This window comes from Microtus oregoni, unplaced genomic scaffold, assembly GCF_018167655.1.
Source record: "Microtus oregoni isolate MIOR12 unplaced genomic scaffold, Mior012 000015F_ref0000493, whole genome shotgun sequence".
Taxonomy (NCBI): domain Eukaryota; kingdom Metazoa; phylum Chordata; class Mammalia; order Rodentia; family Cricetidae; genus Microtus; species Microtus oregoni.
This window is the reverse complement of record NW_024543074.1, coordinates 28,525,317-28,548,232: the sequence shown is the minus strand read 5'-3', so window position 1 is coordinate 28,548,232 and position 22,916 is coordinate 28,525,317. Positions and strand designations below refer to the sequence as shown.

The window sequence follows — 22,916 nt, the reverse complement described above, 5'->3', positions numbered from 1 at the left end:
ACTTGCAGAGTTTGTACTTGTGTGTGGGATCCTGTAAAGTGAAATTTGAGAGAGGCAAAAATACTGGGAGAAGGGTGCCATTATCACTAGGAGAACTTCATCTCCCAGCATTCATGTCTACTTGGCCGGAAGTGGGGCGGTTCCCTGAGGGATAAAAAGAAGGTACAAAATGAGGCAGTATGGTGGCCGAGAGTTCTAATCCCTTCTTCGTCTACTTTCTTGGTCCCGCCCAGCCTACACTTCCCGGGAGTCAGTGCGCACTCTTCCGCTGTACGTCTCTGGCTCTGGATCGCCCCACCACTCCCCTGGTTGGGGGAAAACTGTCTATTGCGCCTGCGCCAATCCGTGGTTTACTGGGAACTGAAGTTCCAGAGGATCTTAAGCTCCCCTTTCAGCTGCTCCTGCGCAGACTACAAATCCCTTGGTGCACCGCGCGGCGGAGCCGGAGGGGAGGGGGAAAAGGGAGGGAGGCGAGAGGAGGAGGAGGGAGCAGGCGGCCGGCGGTGCGGGGGGGGGAGGGGGCCCGGTCCGGGAGTGCGGGAGGCAGTGGTAGAGGGAGGTGGCGGTATCGGACTGGAGTCTCAACCGCGCCAAGGCGAACACTTCGGTGGAGCGAGGCACTAGGAACACGGAGCACCCAAGGCAGCACCGGGAATCCCGGCTTAGAGGAGGGGGTCGCCGGACCGGGTGGAGGGGAGGGGGCGATGCTGGAAGCCATGGCGGAGCCCAGTCCCGAAGGTAAGCGCTCCGTAGGCACAGAGGGCAGGGAAAGGGTGAGAATTCATTTGGCAAAGTTGGAGGTCGAGCCCCGGCACCCAGCGGGGGAGTGCGGGAAAAGGGGTCGGGGGCCTGGCTCTTGAGGTGGGAGAGCGACGAGTTGAGGGAGCTTGGAGAAAGAGGAGTGGGAGACTGGGTCGAGATAGTTAGACATCAGGCACGGTGTGGATGGCGGTGGTGGGGTGTCCGAGGATAGGCGCTGGCAGCCTAGCTTCGGGGGCTGGAGGCTGAAGAGGCCTCGGACTGGCTGGCGCTCCGAAGCAGGGAGGCTGGGGGGAATCCGGTTGCCCGAGAGTAGTTGAGAGAGCTCGGCGAGGGTTGAGTGAGGGGCCCGGTAGTTGGCCGAGGTGGGGGAGTTTGTGACGGTGGCGCTTGAGCGCCTAGTAGTTGCCGCCAGAGATAGGCTGGTGATTGTTAGAGGGGTGGGCAGGTAGTTGTGGGGAGCGGAGAGGGTCTGGGTATTGTCTCCGTTAGAGCCCGGTACTCCGGGGTAGTTGTGGGGCCAGATAACTGGGAAGCGAGCCTAGCCCGGTACTTGTAGGGGCTGCGGGGCGAGGTGTGGGGGGGTTAAGACCGGCAACTTGCGGGGGGGGGGTTGGTCGGCTAGGGCAGGAGCTTGCGAGTTGTGGAGCGTCTTAGGGGGCAGCGGCGGCTTGGGGGGCTGCTCTGGAGTGCCTGGATGGGGACCGGGGGCTAGAGTTTAGGGGCCCGGCCTAGGGACTCGCTGAGTACGGGGCGGGAGGGGGGCGGCCGGAGAAGCTCGGAACTGGGCCCGGGGGCCCGGCGGGGAGCCCGAAGAGCTCGAGACGGGGAGGGGCCAAAGCCCCGGATGGGGGCGGAGGGACAGCGAAATTGTGGGGAGCGCTGCGGTGGGGGGGCAGGTGGGGCTGTGTCCGGGCTGCAGCTCTCTGCCTGTCCCGGACGCGAAGTAGTGTTGGGAGTGTGTGCCCGCGTGTGTTTTGGGTGGGGGTAAGGGGAGCGCCCGGCCTCGTGTTCGAGTAGAAGGGGCCGGAGGGCGGGGAGCAGTTCAGCGTGGTCATCCTGGCCCCTGGGGCGGCCGGCCGGCGTGCAGAGCCCAGGGCAGTGGAGCGCGGCCGGGTAGGGACTCCGGGCTTCGGGCGGGCGCGTGTGAAGGACGGGGGCGGGCGGTGGCCTGGTCTCGCCCCGGGAGCGGTATGGCGGGGTGGGGCGCCAAGAGAGCCGAGTTGACTGGAGAGGCTGGGAGGGGGCGGGGCGCTGGGCCTCCGGTTGGGGGAAGGGGAGCGCTATAGCGAGGCTGGTGAGGGCGCTGCGCCCAGGCTCCGCCCCTTGGGGCGGAAGGGGGAGCAGGGGCGGGTCCGGCACAGCTGGGGGCTGGCTGGCTTGGCCGGGCGGTCTAACAGTCAGTCGGTGGGATTAGGTTGACACCGCCGATGTCTAGATGGAGGATTTTGGTCTCTTTCCTAGTGCCTTGACTCAGCTTTTATTGATTTCACAGATCCACCTCCGACTCTTAAGCCAGAGACTCAGGTGAGCTGTCCCATACTTTTGGCTAGTGACTGCTTGACAATTTGGGGGCTGAGATTGTGGAAATGGCCCTATAACATTCGTGCCTGGCTTCCATTTGATCCATGTTTCCTGCCTTTTAGCCACCAGAGAAACGGCGGAGAACAATTGAGGATTTCAACAAATTCTGCAGTTTTGTCTTGGCTTACGCGGGTTACATCCCTCCTAGCAAAGAGGTAGGAAATGGAAAAGTGGCTGACTTGAGTCAGTGTGAACTACTTTATAGGAAGATCCTGCTGTATAATAATATGTAAGACTGAGAAAATTGGAAGATTTTAGGGCTGTGGTGGGAAAGCTGGGGTGGAGGGGTGGAGTCGCAGCAATAACTGGCTTCTACAGCACTAACAAAAGTTTGGAGCGTTGGTCAAGATTTTTTTCAGTGGTCTTTTTTGTGTTGTTAAATGGGAAGTTTCCGGTAAGTTGGAAGGAGGAAAGTATACGACGAGCAAATGAGCTACAGAACACAGTCTAAGGATTATGGCTCCAGCTCCAGGCAGGAGCCCTGGGGAGATACTGTTGAAGACTGGGTGAAGGTTTGGGGTAGGGACATGTCTAGTTCCTGGTTTTTGTGCTGGCTATGTGGCAGGGCTGAGCTGTCACTAGACTCCTGCTGATCCTGGTCTCTTCCTCCTTTTAAGGAAAGCGATTGGCCAGCTTCTGGCTCTAGCTCTCCATTGCGAGGTGAGAGTGCAGCGGACAGTGATGGCTGGGACTCAGCCCCCTCGGACCTTCGAACTATCCAGACTTTTGTTAAGAAAGCAAAGTCATCAAAGAGGAGGGCAGCTCAAGCAGGTCCTACCCAGCCAGGACCCCCAAGGTCCACTTTCTCTCGTCTGCAGGCCCCTGACAGCGCCACTTTGCTGGAGAAGATGAAGCTCAAGGACTCTCTGTTTGATCTGGATGGGCCCAAAGTGGCATCTCCACTGTCTCCCACATCCCTGACGCATACCTCCCGGTCCCCTGCTGCTCTCACCCCAGTGCCACTTTCCCAGGGGGATCTTTCTCAGCCTCGAAAGAAGGACCGAAAGAACAGAAAGTTGGGACCAGGGGGTGGGGCTGGCTTTGGGGTGCTTCGGAGGCCTCGACCGGCTCCTGGGGATGGGGAAAAACGATCTCGAATCAAGAAGAGCAAGAAGCGGAAGTTGAAAAAGGCAGATCGTGGGGATAGACTCCCACCTCCTGGCCCTCCTAGGGCACCTCCCAGTGATACAGACTCTGAAGAGGAGGAGGAAGAGGAGGAGGAGGAGGATGAAGAAGAGATGACAGCAGTGGTGGGTGGTGAAGTCCCAGTCCCTGTGCTCCCAGCTCCCCCTGAAGCCCCCAGGCCCCCTGTTACAGTGCATCCTGAAGGTGCTCCCCCTACCGACAGTGAAGGCAAGGAGGTGGGCAGCACAGAAACAAGCCAAGATGGAGATGCCAGCTCCAGTGAAGGCGAGATGCGGGTCATGGATGAGGACATCATGGTGGAATCAGGTGAGAAGGTTTAGAACTGCCCAGGGTGGGGAGCCAGGATGATGGGCTTGGGGGACATGATGAGCCGAGCCTTAAAGCCAAACACTAAACAAACTTTCTTTTTCTAGGTGATGACTCGTGGGATCTGATCACATGTTACTGCAGAAAGCCCTTTGCTGGGCGGCCCATGATTGAGTGCAGCCTGTGTGGGACATGGATCCACCTCTCCTGCGCTAAGATTAAAAAGACCAATGTTCCTGACTTCTTTTATTGCCAGAAATGCAAGGAACTTCGGCCAGAGGCCCGGCGGTTAGGGGGTCTTCCTAAATCGGGAGAACCCTGACATCACTCTTTGAGGCTGGAACTTTGACATTACTTGGGAACTGAGCCTCAGAGTCTTCAGCCTCTTCAAGGCTGGAATTCCCAAGGGAGACTTGTTTGAGTGTCTTCTCCGTCCTTCCTGCTCCATGAACTTGAATTAGACCCATTACAGTTGGGTCAGGGGAGGCTGGGTTTATAGACAAAATCTGTCCGGTGAACCTGCCACCCTTTTCCACATTCAGGGCCGGGCTCAGACTGGGCTATAACGGGATAGTTGTCTATAAACTGTAGTGTAAATACAGCACTCCCTCATGGCTTCTCTCCCACTCCCGTTCACTTTCTTCCACACCGGTTGTATTTTTAATTTTGGACTCCCCATGTTTGAGCATGGTGGTTGTTCAAAGGTGGAGTACCATACCTGGTGGAGTGGGGGAGGAAAGCAAAAGGTGTCAATTATCACTAGCCTCGTTTTTAATAATATTGGCTGGCTGCTTGTACAGATAGCCAGCGTGTTGTAAATAAAGCAGAGTGGGCTCTTGTGTTTTGCAATCCTCGTTGTCCTGTTTGGGCAGGGGGGTCTTGGGGAAACCTGGCAGTTGTCTTACTGGAGTTGGGACTGAAACCCACCTTTAGGGTCCAGGGCTGTAATTGCACAATTTGGGAGATGGAGACAGAAGATTTAGGGGCTAAGGCTGGCTTGACTACATGAAGTCAAAGCCCCACATCATCCTCCCTCACCCAAAGTCAAATCTTGGACTAGCTCCCAGCTTTTCTCAAGCTAGAGGCCACCCTAAGGGGCTGCTTTGTTTTGCAATTCTCACTTTACTAATAATCTGCCCGCTTATCCCCCATAGTTGCCCCTCAGGTGTTTTGAGCTCTGGGCTTGGGATGGGTAAAGCAAAGTGGGAGCCCCTCGTCAGCATTCTAAGAGCTGAAGCCGGGTTGGCCATAGTACTTGGTGTGGGGCGGGGTGCACGCTTGGGGGCGGAGTCATTTAGGGCCGAAGACCGTTGCTCAAGGCAGCGATCACGTGAGGGTCTAGGAGGAGCTTATATAGTAACGTGACTGAGGAAAATCACGTGAAGGACAATCGGCTGCGCAAAGTGGGCGGGCTTGTGTCACGTGGCATGGGGAGAGGTGGGCGGGGACCTCGATAGTGTTCTCGACGTTGGTGGCGGTGCTGCTGGTGGTGGTGGACATCGGCTTTGGGGTCCAGAGCTTTGGGTCTTGCTCTACGGCTCTAAGCTATCACCCCGCTGCTCCACGCCGTCCTCCTTGGGCGCGTCTCCCGCACTGGCCCTGCCCTGTCGGCGGTAGCACGTCAGTTTGCGGGTGTGCGCAGGCGCGGCGGGGGCGCCTAGTCCCGTTGGGTGGGCGGCTGAGCCCGGGAGCGCGCGAGCGAGACCATGGCGGGCAGCGGCGCGGGGGGCGGTGGTGTAGGCGAGACGAAGGTGATTTACCATCTGGATGAGGAAGAGACTCCCTACCTGGTGAAGATTCCTGTCCCGGCAGAGCGCATCACCCTCGGCGATTTCAAGAGCGTTTTGCAGCGGCCCGCGGGCGCTAAGTACTTTTTCAAGTCTATGGATCAGGATTTTGGGTAAGCGCGAGGCCTAGACTGGAAAGGACGATGGGTGTGCTAGAATGGATTGGGCGATATTGAGGGGGACAGGTCTGCCTTGGAATTTTTCTGGCCTGTAGTGGAATCTAGCATATTGTGCTATGCTAGGGTTGATCGCCCATCCCAAGACGGACAAGGTTGAACACAGAGAGCTTGAGAAGAACGGACTAGACTTTAGTAAACCAGAGGCAAGGAAATTTGGTTGGAATAATGGGACACACTGGTTTGTTTGACTATTCTCTCCACTTGATTTTAGCCAAAAGGCTAAGAGGCGATGCTTGCAGACAGTCTAGGATGTGCTGATTTCAGATTCGTTTATCTTTTGGTAGTCTGGTGTGTTCTCAGACGTCTGCACGAGAATTATATAGGACTATTCTGTAGCTTTTTGTTTGTTTATTTGCTCGTTTTGATTTGTTCTTTTGTTATGAGACAGGGCCTTATTCTTTGTATCTTAGGCTGATTTCGAACTAATAGAGTTCCTGCTTCAGCCTTGAGAGCTTGAATTAACAGGTGTGAGCCAATACGCTGGGCATGCAGAGTCATTGTGTAGATTGGGCTTAGCGTTAGACAATCTAGGCTATCCTGGTTTATTAATTAGGTCCCATATTATTTTGGGACGGTGTAATCTGTAATAATGAAGAGAGGTCTCTGTTGGAATATCTTAGGCTGTTTAGAAGTAGATTTTTCTGGCAAAGTTTGCACCATTCTAGACTCTACTGGGGTCTTCTTATTCTCTTAGGGCTAGACCTTCCTTCCTTACCCCGTCCCCTGGTTGGAGCCGGGGAGGAAATTGGAGGTTTGTTTGTTTTATTTTAAAGATATTTTATGTGTATGGGTGTTTTGCATGGGTGCTTATTTGTGCACCACAAGCTTGCAATGCCCACACAAATCAGAAGATGGCATGGGGTCTCTTGGAACTGGAGTTACATATGTGAGCCACTATGTGGGTGCTGGTAATTGCACTCCAGTCCTTTGGAAGAGCAGTCAGTGCTCTTAACTGCTAAGACAGGATTTCATTCTGTAACTAAAACTAGCTAGAGCTCACAATGTGGAACAGGCTCACCTTGAACCTGTAGCGGCCTTTGCTCTACTTCTGTATCTTGAGTGCCAGGACCAGAGATGTGCGACACTATACCTGGCCTAGACCTGGGTTTATTGTTACAAGACGGGGACAGATAAATACAAATAGGCTGGTGGTGCCAGTCCAGACAGCTGTATTGGGGTCTCGCAGATGAGACTGGTGCAGACAGGTGCTTGCGTGGAGACCCTGGGGCTCTAGTAGAATAGATTGGGTTCTGGGGTAATTTGGGACATTCTGGGTGATTCTGGGCTGGATGAAGATGCAGAGTAAGGCAGTCTTTTGTCGCTTCTGGGACTGAACCTTCTGTGTGTCCTTGGGCTCAGGGTTGGAAGGTAGAGTGCATTAGGGTCAGATATCCTGAGTTGGCATCAGCAAGGGATAACAGGGTACTGGGAGGAAAGGTTAGCTACGGCCTGGCTTGGGGAGAGACTCCTTACCTGTGAAGTCTTCGGTTGGAGTATATTCCCTGTCAACTGGAACGGAACAAACTGGACTCTCGCTAAAGATTGTTCGACATGGGCAAAGTGATAATGTCTAGGGGGTTGTCTTGGGTTTAAGTCAAGGTTCTTCTTTTTGCATTATAATTTCAGGCAATTTATTTAGCTTTGTGCTTTGATTTCTTCATCTGTGGATTGATGATAATCATAGTGTAAAAGGCTTAATTTAGGTGCACAGCACATGGTAAATTCATTTAGTACTGAGGCTAACTAGTTCGTAGACTAGATTATAGTGATACGAAATTGCCTGCCTTGAAGGAGTCTGGGCGCTGCTGAGGTTGGGTTATCTTGGGAAGAGTTGTACACACTGAGCAGACCAGTGGGGACTGGGCTCTGTCATCTTGACAGCGGGTATATGAGACATATACATACCCCCAAAATGAGTCATATACCCAAGGCCCCAGAGCATATTAGGCTAGGGTTAATCGGCCAAGAGGTTTTATTATCTTTATTTTTTAGACCTTTTTTGTTTAATTTTATATATATGAGTGTTTGCCCGCACGCATGTATGTGTGTGCACCTTGTGCATGCCCGCTGCTGTGAACATTAGAAAAGACGGTCAGATCTCGGAACTGGAGTTACGGACGGTTGCGAGCTGCTTACTATGTGGGTGCTGGGAACTAAACCTGGGTCTTCTGCAAGAGCCAACTGAGCCAGCTCTCCAGCCCCCGGACAAGAAGTTATAGTTTGAAGGTGAGGGTGTGTGTATGTGGTGCAGGCTTCATGTCTCATAGTTTGTCACCTTGTACTTGCACATGTTGAATAGGTGCTAATGATTTCTTGTGGGTATTGAGAAGGAACAAGTCTAGTCTGCTGCAGGAACCTGTGGGAGGCTGGCCTCCCAGGCTGGCCTCCCAGGCTGAGCAGATTGCTTAATGAGATGAGGCAGCCGGGAAATGGGAAGCTAGTTCCCCTCTTTGTGGGAGCTCTCCTAGTGGGGAGTATTATGGTTGCATGAAGGGTGTTTTTACCCAGCAAAGGCCACACATCTGGACAGTCTCTGGATGTGGATTAGAGAGAACTGCACAGCAGAGAATTACACAGGGACCAGAGCATTTTATGGGACAGATGTGTAGAACGGAGATAAGGTTAGCAAGGCTCCTAAGTTAGATATTTGGAGCACAGGAGAACTGTCCCAGAGGCCTGTGGAGTGGTACTTTGAGGTTTGGATCAAATGGGAAGAAGTCTTTTTTTTTTTTTTTTTTTTACGATTTTATTTATTTATTATGTATAGAAAGTCTGCCTCCATGTATGCCTGCAGGCCAGAGGGCGCCAGATCTCATTACAGATGGTTGTGAGCCACCATGTGGTTGCTGGGAATTGAACTCAGGTCCTCTGGAAGAACAGTCAGTGCTCTTAACCGCTGAGCCATCTCTCCAGCCCAGGAAGAAGTCTTTGGAGGAGCATTGGATCTCTAAGGATGAGCTGGGGCTGAGGGTGGAGTAAGATCAGGAGAGCAGCTGGAGTTTATTTACATGTGAAAATAAATAGTTTCATTGTAGAAGCATAGGAGCCAGGCCCATGGCAATGGGTGACAGTCATAGTGACACGCCTGTAGTCCCAGGAGGCAGAGGCAGGCAGGTCTCTGTGAGTTTGAGGCCAATCTGCACCCTGATCTATATAGTGAATTCCAGGCCATCCTAGGGTACAAAATGAGGGCCTCTGCCCCCCCCCCCAAAAAAAAGGCAGAGGATTGGGTCTGGAGAGATGGCTTGGTCATCTTTTAGAGGACCTGAGTTCAGTTCCTAGCACCCAAATAGTAGCTCAGACTGCCAGTGAGTCCAGCTCTGGGGCCTGATGCCCTCTCCTGTCCTCTGCAGGCACCCTCACACACTCGGGTCAGTGACAGTCATTCACATGGACATGCACGTTCAAAAACATACAGGGTGCTAGCCAGAGTCAACATTCTTGGATAGAATGGAGATTGGGAGAGACTTTGAATGAGATTTTGGGGGTACTAGTCTCTCTCTTGCTTGTGCTCTCAGTTTTCCAGACAGGGTTTTTCTGTTGGACAGCGTTGGCTGTCCTGGAATTCACTGTGTAGACCAGGCTGGCCTTGGATCTGCCTGCTCTGCCTCCCAAGTGCTGCTGCTTGCTGCTGCTGCTTCTGGATTTTTATGTTTTGTTTTGTTTGTTTTTTTGGAGACGGGGTCTTTATGAAACCCTCCTGCCTCTGCCTTCCAAGTTTTAGAGTTGAAGGTGTGAGCCAACATGCCTGGCATCTTCCTGACCGCTCTGCTTTCTCCACAGGGTGGTGAAGGAAGAGATTTCAGACGACAATGCGCGCCTCCCATGCTTCAATGGAAGGGTTGTCTCCTGGGTAAGGGGAGGCATTACCAAGCTGCTTCCAACCCCAGTCTTCCTACGGCCTCCCCCGCTGTCCAGTCATTGGGGGCCCTGGCTGCCCACGTCTCTCTTTGTAGAAGCAGTGGGCATTCCTCAGCCTTCTCTTTCTGTAGCCTCCCATACTGGTTGCTTTTTTTTTCTGGGTTGTTCTAGGCTTCTGAGACCCTGGCCTCTCTCTGCCCATTTCCCGTAGTCTTGCCACTTAAACAACTACCCAGTGGAGCCATGTTTTCTTGCCCCCTTTAGCTAGTGTCATCAGATAACCCCCAGCCTGAGATGGCTCCCCCAGCCCATGAGTCTCGGACAGAGCTGGTTCCTCCACCTCCGCCATTACCTCCTTTGCCTCCAGAAAGAACCAGTGGCATTGGGGACTCAAGGCCGCCTTCCTTCCAGTGAGTCCTTTACGTTCTTGAGTCCAGGGGAGGGAAGCAAAGATGGCCTTCAGCCCACGCCCTTGGAGAGGGGGAGACTGAGGATTCGGTGCTCTGCCCCGCTGACATTGTTTGGAAACTGTCTCTACCTATGTAGCCCTAATGTATCCAGCAGCCATGAAAATCTAGAGCCTGAGACAGAAACTGAGTCTGTTGTGTCGCTGAGACGAGAACGACCTCGAAGGAGAGACAGCAGTGAGCATGGCGGTGAGGGGACAGCCCTGGAGGCAGGGTAGACTGGGACCTGGGAGGGGAGGCAAACCTCAGCATGAAGAGTGGGAGGCCTGGTCCTGAGGTTCTCATTTATACATAGCTGGTGGCCACAGGCCCAGTGGCACCTCAAGGCTGGAGCGCCACCTGGCTGGGTACGAGAGTTCCTCCACTCTCATGACCAGTGAACTGGAGAGCACCAGCCTAGGAGACTCTGATGAGGATGACACCATGAGCAGGTGTGTTTCACACATCTCTGTCTCTGCCCAGGGCTTCCTCCATCACCCCCTCCCCCTCCTGCCCTCCCCTGCTCCCCCCTCTGTCCCGTTAGTCTTCTTGTTATTCCATTCCATGTGGCCCCCTGACCACTTCCACTTCCTCATGCCCTGCTTCTCAACTGTATCAGATTCAGCAGCTCCACCGAGCAGAGCAGTGCCTCCCGCCTCCTCAAGCGCCACCGAAGGCGGAGGAAGCAGCGGCCACCACGCATGGAAAGGGTGAGGGCTCTTTTGGGAGAAGCGGGCCTTAGTTTAGCTGGTCCTTTGACAAGAGGCTTAGGACTCGTCTCTGTTGATGAAGAGCGTTCACCTCTTTCTTCCCTGTCTTCCGTCACAGACCTCATCCTTCAGCAGTGTCACCGATTCCACAATGTCCCTCAACATCATCACAGTCACACTCAACATGGGTATGGAAGGTCCCCATGAGAGGAGGGGAGGAGAGGGTCTCCAGGGTTTCTGGGCCTTAGTCCCCTCACGTGAGCTCCCTCCACAGAGAAGTACAACTTCCTGGGTATCTCCATCGTGGGCCAGAGCAATGAGCGGGGTGATGGAGGCATCTACATCGGCTCCATCATGAAGGGGGGCGCTGTGGCTGCTGATGGCCGTATAGAGCCCGGAGACATGCTTTTGCAGGTATGCTGACCGATTGGCTGCCGGCTTGGGAGAGGCTCTCAACTTTCCCACACTGCCTCTGAGCCACTTCTCTTCCCTTCCAGGTGAATGACATGAACTTTGAGAACATGAGCAACGATGACGCTGTGCGGGTGCTGAGGGATATTGTGCACAAACCAGGGTGAGTCTGGGTGCTGAGGGATATTGTGCACAAACCAGGGTGAGCCCGTGTGGGTGCCGGTCCACTGTGCATAAACCAGGGTGAGCCTGCATGGGTTCTGGTCCTTAGGCCTTTTGTTTTTTAAGCCATTTCACCTTTGTTTTGCAATTTAAAAAAGAAGTGAGGCCGGGCATAGTGACACACACCTGTAATTATAGCACCTTTGAGGCAGAGACAGGTGACTCTCTGGTTATGAAGCCAGCCTGGTATACATAGTGAGTTCCAGACCTGCCAGGTACGTCTACATGGTGAGACCCTGTCTCAAAAAAAAAAAAAAGCAAAAAAGAAAAAACAAAAAATAACAAATAGAAGTGGCTGTACATGTCTCTCCAGCCTAATCATGAACCAAATGTGAGTACCTCAGAAAGCCCACCCACTGCGCACCCCTTCCCACGCCACCCTTCTCACTGTGGTAATTACTCTTGACTTCTTTGGTCAAGAAAACTGTTGATGGTTTTCCACCCATGCCTGAATCCTGGAACACGATGGTTCAGTGTTACCTGTGTCACGCTTCCTGTGAATGAATTGTACAGTGTGTACTCCCTGTTTCACTCAGCAGTGTGATTTTAACTCACCATATTGGTGAGTCATCCTCACTGTGGAACCCCCACTCTTACTTGCTCCAGCCCGGTTCTCTGTGTCTTAATCCTTATAGCAGGCCTTGGGCCTCCTGAGGTCTTTCCCCTCTACTTGCTTGACTGGCCTTCTCTTCCCCACAGCCCCATCGTGCTGACCGTGGCCAAGTGTTGGGATCCCTCTCCCCAGGCTTACTTCACCCTCCCCCGAAGTGAGTGATGCTCAGGCAGGGGTCTGAAGTTAAGAGATCTGGGGAGCCTGGGCATGGTGGCTTAAGCTTGCGATCCTGGCACCTGGGAAGCTAAGACAGGAGGCTCTCCCAAAGTTCGAGGCCAGCCTGGAATACATAGTGAGTTCCAGGCCGGCCTGGGCTACAGTATGAAACCCTACCTCAAACAATCAAGAACAAAAAGAAATTAGAAGGGCCAGAAGATGGGGCTAGGTTTCCAAGTTACAGGGAAAGGGTTCAGGAAGGCCAAGGGAGGGGTACAACAGGATTCTTAATGGAGTGTACGGGGCTTATTTTCTAGGACTGAGTAGTGATGATCTTGGTGATTATTTTATTTTTGTTCCAGATGAGCCCATCCAGCCAATTGATCCTGCTGCCTGGGTGTCGCACTCCGCTGCACTGACTGGCACCTTCCCTGCTTACCCAGGCTCTTCGTCTATGAGCACTATCACATCCAGCTCCTCCCTGCCTGATGGTGAGTCTCGAGCCCCTCCCCACCTCTCTGTATGAGGGGACCTTTCTCAGTTCTCTGTTGTCTCCTCTGTCAGGCTGTGAAAGCCGGGGTCTCTCCATCCACATGGACATGGCCTCTGTGACCAAGGCCATGGCAGCCCCAGAGTCTGGGCTAGAAGTCCGGGACCGCATGTGGCTCAAGATCACCATCCCAAATGCCTTTCTAGGTATTCCTAGGCCCTGAGCAAGGTGGCATGGGAAGGGGAGGAAGAGGCCAAGGCTGGGAGCAGCACGAGGGGAGGGTAGACGTTGAGAGGCGAATCTGACTTCTTCCACTGTGGCTGACTCAGGCTCAGATGTGGTGGACTGGCTGTACCATCACGTGGAAGGTTTTCCTGAGCGCCGGGAGGCCAGAAAGTATGCCAGCGGGCTATTGAAGGCGGGACTCATCCGGCATACTGTCAACAAGATCACTTTTTCTGAGCAGTGCTATTATGTCTTCGGAGACCTCAGTGGTGGCTGTGAGAGTTGTAAGTCACCTGCCCTGGTGTGGCACAGCAGGTTGTCCTGCCTTGTTCTTCAGTCTAACCCTAAACCTGGTCCAGAAAGTAGCCAGGGCCCCCAGGGTATTCAGGCACTGTGTATCCACACTTGGCCTTGCGGTGGCCAACCGTGGGGCTGAACAAACCAGGTACCAGAGCAGTATTCCCAAGGGGGAAAATGCTTAATGAATCCCACAGAAGTATATTGGGCTAGCGATAGTGACCCTGGCTGTGTCTCTGCCCTCGTAGCAGAGTTTCCTGTTTCCAGGCCATCATGATGTCTGTGCCCTTCGCATTGTGAGTGGCTCTGGAGAAATGGTTACCGGTTTCTGTCTGCTCCCAGGAATTCTAGCCTCTTAAAACAGGGACCTCTCTTCCTTTTTGTTCCAGACCTAGTTAACCTGTCTCTGAATGACAATGATGGCTCTAGCGGGGCTTCAGACCAGGATACCCTGGCTCCTCTTCCTGGAGCTACCCCCTGGCCCCTGCTGCCTACTTTCTCCTACCAGTATCCAGCCCCACACCCCTACAGCCCACAGCCCCCACCCTACCACGAGCTTTCATCTTATACTTATGGTGGAGGCAGTGCCAGCAGCCAGCACAGTGAAGGTAAGTCACCCCCACATACCAGTACAGCTAGCTAGTAGAGGGAACTCGGAGGAGAGGCAAGAGCAGGGGCTGGGGGAATCCAGGGGGCTTTGTGCTGAGCTTCACTTACCCCGTTCCCTCCCCACTTCCAACAGGGAGCCGGAGCAGTGGGTCAACGAGAAGTGATGGGGGGGCCGGGCGCGCAGGCAGGCCTGAGGAGCGGGCCCCTGAGTCCAAGTCTGGCAGCGGCAGTGAGTCCGAGCTGTCCAGCCGCGGAGGCAGCCTTCGGCGGGGTGGGGAGCCTGGTGGGACTGGTGATGGGGGCCCCCCTCCATCCAGGGGCTCAACAGGCGGTACTCCTAATCTCCGAGCCCTCCCAGGGCTCCATCCCTACGGCCCTCCCCCTGGCATGGCCCTCCCCTATAATCCCATGATGGTTGTCATGATGCCCCCACCCCCTCCCCCTGTCTCTACAGCAGTGCAGCCCCCTGGCGCTCCTCCAGTCAGAGACCTGGGCTCTGTGCCCCCAGAACTGACAGCTAGCCGTCAGAGCTTCCACATGGCCATGGGCAATCCCAGTGAGTTTTTTGTAGATGTTATGTAGGGCCCCACCTTGAGACCACGTTGGGTCTGTGCCCTTGGCCTGTCAGATTTCAGCTTGGTGCTCCTCGTAGTGCCTGGGTTCATCCTGGTGCTTGGTACCTACCACAAGATTTTTGCCACTGTGACTCTCACCAGCAGTACCTGGTCCTTCCCCTTCCTCAGGGGTAATCGGGACCTTTGGTTATTTGTAGCTTTATTTTTTTATAAGCCTTTTTGGGGGTTAAAATAGACTTTCTTATATTTTAGGGAATATTTTTTATAGACATTTCTTTTATATGAAGAATCCCTTCATATGAAATTTCCTGGGTCCCTTCTAACCCCAGAATATGACCACCACCTCCAATTGCCTAGTTAGCCTTCACGTGGAGGGTGGGTGGTGGTTGGTGGTACCCTGGGAAGAGGAAGTGGGGCTGGGTACCCTAGACAGCAGTCCAGGAAAGCTGGTGGTGCACTTGGGGACTATGTAGCTGCCTTTGTTACTCTATTTATTTTAGTCACTTGTATAAAACACAAAATAAAGCAATAGAGGCCAATTCCCAAAGCCTCTGGCTCCTTTCTTTGGGAGGCAGGCAGTGCAGAAGAGGAACCCGAAGGAGACACAAGGAGGGACCAGTCAGGTCCAGCAGCAGAGGGTGGCTTGTTAGAAAGTTGGGAGGGAAGCAGGCTGTGGAGAGATCGGTGAGATGCAGCAGCCAAGGGTGGTGGCTTACTAGAAAGTTTATTGTTCTTAAGGCCATAAGTACGCCAGAGGACACACAGAAGTTGGCCCCGTGTTTGGCATAAGAGAAGGCACATAACTTAGGTGGTAGGGCCTGAGTGGGAGGAGTCAGATCCGAAGGGGGTTGCTGGTGACCAGGCCACCACTCTCCACCATAGCCTTGGAGATGCTTTTGAAGTTACGGAAGAGCTGCTGCTGAGGGCTGGATTGCAGGTTAGCCATATTTTCTCGGATCCGTGCTGCAGCCTGGGGAGAGGGAAGAAGAGGGTCAGGCCTCTGTCTCAATTCCCGACCTGTGCCGGGTAGCTCCAAGGCTCACCTCAATACACCAACTGTCACAGAGCATTTTTTCATGCTGTGCTTCGGGGTGGCCCTCACTCAGGGATCTCGAGGCTCTGCAAGGAGACAGGAAGTTAAGATAATCCTGATGGTGCTGGCCCAGCTACTCTGTGCCTCAAAGTTCCCAAGCTTCCCACTCTGCCCTCTTACCTGGAGAGAACCACCACCATGGCATAGAGGTCAATGGCTCCATCTGCCAGCCGGTGCAACAGGAACTGTTCGTCTGTCAGGTAGATGAGGGTGGGGGTTAGTAGTCTGAGGGAGGGAAGGAGAGAGGGAGGGAATTGGCAGGAGGTAAGGGGGTTGCAGAGCTCACTCACTGACAATCGCTTTTTTGTGCTTTATCAGCTTGGCCTCCACTACAGTGGCAAATTCCTCCAGAGCCTGTACTGTCTGCAGAGACAAGAGTCACAGAGCTCAGAAAAAGCAGGCAGCCCCTTGCTGCAGGCTCTGCTCTAAGGGCCACTCACCAGTTCACCACTGCGACTTAACTCAGGGTGGACAACCCCTGACAGACTCAAACCACTGCCAATTCCTGTCCGCCTGGAGAGAAATGGAAGAGTGAGTGGCTGGCTAGTTGGTGTATACCATCTTGTCTTCCCCTGACCCTGTGCCCTGGCTCACCGCCTCAGCTGTTTGCCTGCTTCTCCTATCAGGAGGCCAACATTCCCAAGAGGGTTCTTCAGGGCATTGCCCAGCCCAGAGAGTTCCTTTCCTTTGTCCTGTGGGGGAGGAAGGTCCCAAGGTCAGGACTCAGTGTCTTTCACGCTTCCCCTCACTTACTCTCCCTTCTTCTTACCATACAGCCCTGCAGAGCCACAAACAGTCGAAGAATGTCATTTGTCCCTTCAAAGATCCGGAAGATTCTAATATCTCGGAGCACACGCTCTACTCCAGGTTCCTAGTGCAGGGTAGTTACATAAACCTCTGTCCACTTGGTAGGACGACCATGCTGAGGAGTACTCCGTACCATCATGAAGCCCATGCCCCCCCATTATCTGGATGCACACTCCGTACCGTCATGAAGCCCATGCCCCCCATTATCTGGATGCACACTCCGTACCATCATGAAGCCCATGCCCCCCATTATCTGGATGCACACTTCGTACCTTCATGAAGCCCATGCCCCCCATTATCTGGATGCACTCATCCGTCACTTTCCAGGCTGCCTCCTAGGGACACAGAACCAGAGGAGTTTGGTTTTGGAGCTGAACTCCTGAACTGAACTCTGCCTTTCCATTATGCCCCTGGTCCTCACCGAGCCAAAGATTTTGCTGATGGCGGCCTCTATCTGGAAGTCTGTGAATCCCTGGTCCATGTTGGCACTCAGCATGTAAGCCATGGACTGAAGGGGCGTGGTTGGGATGTGGGGAAGAAAACAGGAAAGGGCTGCATCAGGCAGGATGGTTCATTCTCCAATCTGCAAGACCAGCTCCGCCCTGCTCCCCCACAGTCCTCACATTCACTTTCTCTAACCCCTGGTCAGGTCAAACACATCCAGTAGGTGGTCCTCTGGGTTGGTGAACCCAGCTCCAGGCCTCAGACTTTTTAAAGGATGGGCTAGAATTAGTCTCTGGGAAAGCATCCAGGAAGCACTTAGCCGAGCAGCATCACTCCTTCAGAAGCTGAACTGACTATGCCTCCTCGCATCCCCTAGGGCATTGGTGTAAAGCTGGAGACCCACTGCCCCAGGTGCTGCTGGGGGTTGTAGTTTGACCCAACTGTGAAGAAAGCTATAGGGCTCCAGGGGGAGGGGCACAGGAAGCCCTTACCTCAGTCACATACTGCAGAATTGCCATCCGAGCCAGCTTTTCCTGGATCATCCCATAGTTGTGAATTTTGTCCCCAAACTGGGTACGGTTAGTAGCATGATCAACCTGAAAGGCATGTGTATCCCACTCGTGGTTGTGCAGTCTCCACTGGGGTGGGGACTGGAGCCTTAACTTAGATCTGGAAGAGTGAGTGAGTGTGTTGCTCTGACGGAGTGCCTACAAGATAGGGGCTCATGCAGAGTGATTCCTTTAGGCTAGCTAGGGATGGAGACAGTGCTTACCGCTTTGGCAATGATGGCCTTCATGGTGCCTGCTAGGGTTGCAGCCATCCCAAATCTTCCATTGTTGAGGATATTCACAGCAACCTTAAAGCCACCTCCCACCTCTCCTAGCACGTTCTCTGCTGGTACCTTCACTCCATCAAAGTACACTTCTGCTGTGTTGGATGCTTTAATACCCATCTTCTTTTCAGGGAGCCCACTGAAAAGGCAGGGCAGAAAAGTTGAGGTGTGAATAGGATGCCTTATGATCTGGGAGGAGCTCCCCAGGCTGTAGAGAAGACAGGGTACTGCCCATGGGTCCTAGGGTTACGGAGGTCTGGCTATGTCCTGTTACCCTGTGTACCCCCAAGGAAACAAACTGCCCACTTTGGCTCCTGTACATGCCCCAGTGTGACCTGTAACAACCACTTGCTTTTGAGCCCAATGCTGTCCCCTCGATTCTACCTTGTCTTCCCCCACGCTCACTCACTGGGTAACACCTCCAAAGCTTCTTTCCACCACAAAAGCTGTGATCTTCTCTTTCATGGCCCCCGTGGCAGCATCTTTAATCGGTGTCTTGGCAAAGACAGTGAAAACATCCGCGATGCCCCCATTGCTGTGGAAGAAGGAGGCAATCAGTAAGTGGTGTGGCTCAGAGCAGCGAGGTCAGGAGACTGGGCTGAAGGGATGAAGAGAAATGGAAGATTGCCTGATCCAAATCTTGGTTCCATTGAGAGTATAATATTTCCCACAGGGGCTGGGTACAGCTGAGGTTCGAATGGAGGCTGCATCCGACCCACTCGAGGGCTCAGTTAGGCAGAAAGCAGCCAAAGCTTTCCCTGTTGGGGAGGAACAGGTTTACCTGAAATCCTGCTGACCATCAAAGTTGTGTCCTTCCCATACTATCCCCAGGCAGTTCCTTGTGACACCACAAGCCACTCACACTTCTTACCCCTAGGCCTCCTAAGGTTGTCTTACCAGATGCCACTTTAGGGAGGTATTTTTCTTTCTGGGCCTTTGTGCCAAAGAGCAAGATGCCTTTGAAACCGATGCTCTGATGAGCTCCCAGGATAACGCTAACACCAAGGTCATGCATGCCCACGATCTCTGCCAAGCGAGCATACTGGAGGGGAAGAAGGCATCTGGGATGGTACGAGCTACACTGAACTGGGCCTCAATAGGAGAGTACAGGCAATAGGGCAGCACAGCGGCTGACCTCTGTGTCATCTCTACTGTGAGCTTGTCAGAGTAATGTGGGACCCTGAAAGGCCCAGGGAGGACTCAGTGGTAGAGTGCTCACCTAGCATGCACCACCCTTTCCTGAGGAAACAAGAGCAGGGACACCAAAGGGCCTAGATCTTTTGTTTCCTGAGACAGTCTCACTATGTAGCCCTGGTCAGCCTGGCCTCAGACTCAGAGGTCCCCTCACCTCTGCCCCCAGTGTGCTGGGATTAAAGGCATGCACTGCTATGCCCAACTGCCCCTGGCCTTGGTGGGAATATTGCCCACTACCCTGTTGCCACACAGTCCCTACAGACTTAGGTTCAGGGTTAGGACCTTGGTCCTAGTGGGCTGCACACCGATGGTGTTTTCAGGGGAGGATGTCCGCATAGCTGAGAAACAGCAGGCAGACCGCACCCCTGGCTGTGCGTGGCCCTGGTGTTGAGGAAGCTGACTGGGCTGTTAACAAGGGGGAGAGTCCTCTCACCTGGGTATTGCAGAGGCCCAAACCACCCAGTTCACTGGGTACTTGCAGACCAAATGCCCCCAGTTCCTTGAGACCCTGCAAAGTCGTCTCCTCCACCTGCTCCAAGGAGTCATTCTTGGCAGGGTCATTCACTTCCTGGGCAAGGAATAGGACCCCACATTCAGAGGCTCTTTTAAGCTTAACATCTGCCTATCCCAAGAGGGGCGTGCCCCATTCATTGCTTACCTCAAAGAACCGGCCCACTGGTCCCACCAGCTCTTTGAGAAACTGTGTCTGTTCTTGATTGAGCACTGCAGAGTGGGAAGGAAAGCAAACGGGCCAGTCAGGTAGGGAGGCTGCCCTGCCTACACTGCCTCTGACTACCCTTTGCTTACCAGATGGGTATGGGAACACCTGATCGGTGGTGAGCCGCCCTTTGAAGATTCCCACTGCAAAGGACTTGGATTCCTGGGCAGGGAAGAAACGTTTCAGGGGGCTGGTTGGGGTGGGTCTACTCCTGGCTTATAGAGGTCAATCCAATTTCCGGGTCACTTACTGCCTTGGCTGGTTTTTCTCTGGTGGAAGCATCGGAGGAGAGGGTTCCTGGCTTGTCCACAACTGCCTGGGGAAAGGGGAGGAAGAGCAGTTAAAAGGCTCGAGATGGGTGTGCCGCGGAGAACACCGGGAAGCGCTGGCTCTGGGAACTGTGCGATCAAGTGTCTTTTCCCCTACTTTCTCACTAGGGCACCCTGGCTTGCCCTTTCCCCTACTTTCGGTGCCAGAGTTTTCACTAGCTAGGTGATTGGGATGAAGACAGAGACCCCTGTTGGTCGCAGGCTAGTGAAAGCATACAACTCCCACTTCTATGCCCCTTTCCCTCATCCGTCACTTACCTGAGCGGCCTCACTGGCATAAAGTCGCTGGGCAGAGGTGGGCCGATGCTGTCTCAGAAGCACAGTAGATTGCGAACTGTAAAGAGTCGGGGTTCAGTCCTGCCTTGGTTTCCAGACCCGCTGTCCCCCTGCCATATACAGACCTTCGGGTTCCCAGCCGCAGCAGGTGCCGCCCCACACTCGGGCTCATCCAAGCCGACTGCATCTCCAAGCTGCCCCAGAAGCCTTGACCGCTGACCTCTCTTTACGTCCAGCCTGGCTAAAGATTTTGAGTCTGAGCCCTGACTCATGCTCCATAATGCCCTGCGCTGGGGGCGTGGTCTTTCCGGCCCCGATGTATGGTGGGAGCTGAAGTTCCGGCGTGCGCCCGGTCCTTGTATTCTGAGTGACCTAGAGTGAAAGATCTTCCAGCGATCCGTTTTCTTTCTCAAACTCTTTAATGCCTCAGGTCTGAACTAAAGTCTTGTCTGCTAAAAATGAATGAGATAAAATGGGCGAAAGGGGGAGGAGTTTAAGTGACTACAGCCAGGGGGATGGATGGAGGTAGACTGGAGGGAGGACTTCTTAGAGGGAGAGAAAAAGGATGGAAGGTGTATGTCAGGTGCAGAGGCATGGGTTGTTTGGAAAATGTCTCCAACAAATAAAGAGGGGGATGAGGTGGCAGATACAAGCTGGAGTGTGCTCTAAGCAAATTCTGAGATCTAGGAGGTTTCACCAGCTCAAAACCTCTAAAAGCACAAAGCACATAGTAGAAGCCTATGGTCTTTTTCATGGACTCCCGGAGAGGCTGAGCCAGGAGGATCACCGTGAATTTGAGGCCTCAGAGACTCTGTTTTTTTTGTTTTTGTTTTTGTTTTGTAAAAACTCCAAATAACAAGAAGCTTATACTCCGTTTTTAAAAAGGGGTTTTAATTATGTGTCTCTGTGTGTGCACACAAGTGCAGTGTCGGTAGAGGCCAGAGGCAATGGGTCCTCCGGAGCTGGAGTTACAGGCAGTTGTGAGTCTCCTACATGGGTGCTGGGAACATAGCTCAGGTCCTCTCTAAGAACAATGTCCCTGCCTACCTTTCTTCTTTCCTTCTTTTTTTCCTTCCTTTCTTTTTCCAAGACAAAAGTTTTTTCTGTGAAGTCCTGGCTGCCCTTGAAGTCATTCTGAAGATTAGGCTGGCCTCGAACTCACAGAGATCCACCTCCCTCTGCCAAGTGCTGAGATTAAAGGCGTGTGCCACTACCACCCGGCACATTTCTTTATAACTTTTAAAAGGTTTATTGTATTACGTTAAACTTGATGTATATGAGTACTTTGCCAGCATGTATATATACACACGACATGTCTCCCCATGCCTACAGAAGTCAGAAGAGGGCATTGGATCCCCTGCAACTGGAGTTACAGATAGTTATGTGCCACCATGTGTGTGGGTGCTGGAAACTGAACCCAAGTCCTCTGCAAGAGCAACAAACGTTCTTTGTTTGCTTTGTTTTTCTGTTTTTTTTTAAAAAGATTTTATTCATTATGTATACAATACAATGTGCTGCTCCCATGTATGACTGCAGGCCAGAAAAGGGCACCATATCTCATTGTGGATGGTTGTGAGCCACCATGTGGTTGCTGGGACTTGAACTCAGGACCTCTGGAAGAATAGTCAGCATCTTTAACCTCTGAGCCATCTCTCCAGCCCTGTTTTTCTGTTTTTCCAGACAGGGTTTCCCTGTGTCATAGTCCTGGCTGTCCTGGAACTCACTGAGATCCGCCTGCCTCTGCTTCACCAAGTGCTGGGACTGTATGTGTGTGCCACCACCACCCGGCTCAGCGACTAATGCTCTTAATTCTGAGCCATCACTTTCCTAAGCCTGATTTAAAAGTGTATTTGTTTATGTGAGTGCACTCACACAAGCACTTGTCGGTTGTTTATGTGTGTGTAGCTCTCAGAAGCACTCTGAAGGTTGTTTGTGTGTGTGCTCACACAAGCGCTAGTCAGTGGTTTATGTGTGTGTGTGCTCACACAAGCGCTAGTCAGTGGTTTATGTGTGTGTGTGCTCATACAAGCGCTAGTCGGTTGTTTATGTGTGTGTGTGCTCACACAAGCGCTAGTCAGAAGACGGCTTTTAATGTCAGTTCTCTCTTTCCACCTTTCTGTGGGTCCCTGATGTCAGGCTTGGCAGCAAGTCCCCTTTCCCAGTGAGACATGTCACTGACCTGTGTATACCCCTCTTTTCATACTTCTCACTGTGGTCAGGCCTGGGACGAGAAAGAGCTGGGCTCAACTTAACTCTTTTGAATTGTTGAAACTGCCTTAGAGAATCCCTCTTTCCCACTTTTCAGGAAAGTAGCTAAATTATACTGGCTTTTGGGGCACACACCATGTGGTGTAAAGTGGCACATGGGGTCCCGTGGCAGAATGACACCACGGTCTGCTTGCCTACTTTAGGAGCTGCACCTGCTTAGGGAAAAGGCAGCTCAACTCCAATCTGGTTGGATTAGGGAGATTAAAACAAGAGGAGAGAGAGAGAGAGATGTCCCAGAGACCAAGAGGTGAAAAACGGGTCTTTGGAGGGGAGATCTGGATCTGTGATGGGGGCCCGGGTCTCACTATGGGGTCTGGAGTGAAAGGACAAAGGCTGGGGACTCCTTAGATGACTAAATGTGTAAGTGGCTTGGCCACAACCCTTTGTCACTTGCTTCTCACCAGCTCCCAGGTCAGCCCTCTGGCTCTTGGCCCCCCCACTATTGCGGTGGGCACCTCCCCTCCTTACAGTGCTGCACAGTGACCTCTTCCAGGCCTTGCTGGGTGAGTAATTCCAGGGTTCTGAGGGGTCACGGTGGAAAGGGCTGGCCTGGGCCTCTGAGGGCAAGTGTGCCAGGTT

At 53.1% G+C, this 22,916-nt stretch overlaps 3 protein-coding genes across 4 annotated transcripts; 2 read left to right on the top strand and 1 right to left on the bottom strand.

Annotated features, from left to right (window-relative positions):
- The first annotated feature begins 518 nt into the window (after positions 1 to 518).
- Positions 519 to 4,644, top strand: Phf23 (PHD finger protein 23). Of its 2 annotated transcripts, none has more exons than XM_041665845.1 (5): positions 519 to 738; positions 2,255 to 2,286; positions 2,406 to 2,498; positions 3,162 to 3,795; positions 3,903 to 4,644. In XM_041665845.1, exons 1-5 carry the CDS (start codon positions 705 to 707, stop codon positions 4,115 to 4,117), a joined length of 1,008 nt encoding a protein of 335 aa, XP_041521779.1. In that variant the 5' UTR covers positions 519 to 704; the 3' UTR covers positions 4,118 to 4,644. The 2 variants fall into 2 exon arrangements, with proteins under 2 accessions (XP_041521779.1, XP_041521778.1); XM_041665844.1 differs by having other exon boundaries at positions 2,961 to 3,795.
- Positions 4,645 to 5,240: 596 nt separating this feature from the next.
- Positions 5,241 to 14,906, top strand: Dvl2 (dishevelled segment polarity protein 2). The gene is made up of 15 exons (XM_041664794.1): positions 5,241 to 5,695; positions 9,545 to 9,614; positions 9,887 to 10,032; positions 10,169 to 10,278; positions 10,385 to 10,520; positions 10,688 to 10,778; positions 10,897 to 10,966; positions 11,053 to 11,192; positions 11,276 to 11,352; positions 12,111 to 12,178; positions 12,543 to 12,671; positions 12,745 to 12,876; positions 13,000 to 13,179; positions 13,582 to 13,800; positions 13,935 to 14,906. Exons 1-15 carry the CDS (start codon positions 5,502 to 5,504, stop codon positions 14,381 to 14,383), a joined length of 2,211 nt encoding a protein of 736 aa, XP_041520728.1. The 5' UTR covers positions 5,241 to 5,501; the 3' UTR covers positions 14,384 to 14,906.
- A 177-nt stretch (positions 14,907 to 15,083) lies between these two features.
- Positions 15,084 to 20,353, bottom strand: Acadvl (acyl-CoA dehydrogenase very long chain). Its single transcript, XM_041664795.1, has 20 exons — positions 20,195 to 20,353; positions 20,052 to 20,127; positions 19,715 to 19,780; positions 19,554 to 19,626; positions 19,405 to 19,469; positions 19,180 to 19,314; positions 18,450 to 18,594; positions 18,181 to 18,310; positions 17,962 to 18,087; positions 17,493 to 17,691; positions 17,212 to 17,316; positions 16,698 to 16,784; positions 16,549 to 16,611; positions 16,239 to 16,340; positions 16,064 to 16,161; positions 15,910 to 15,982; positions 15,760 to 15,832; positions 15,590 to 15,662; positions 15,420 to 15,495; positions 15,084 to 15,346 (listed from the first exon to the last, which is right to left on the bottom strand). Exons 1-20 carry the CDS (start codon positions 20,254 to 20,256, stop codon positions 15,209 to 15,211), a joined length of 1,965 nt encoding a protein of 654 aa, XP_041520729.1. The 5' UTR covers positions 20,257 to 20,353; the 3' UTR covers positions 15,084 to 15,208.
- Positions 20,354 to 22,916: the final 2,563 nt, after the last annotated feature.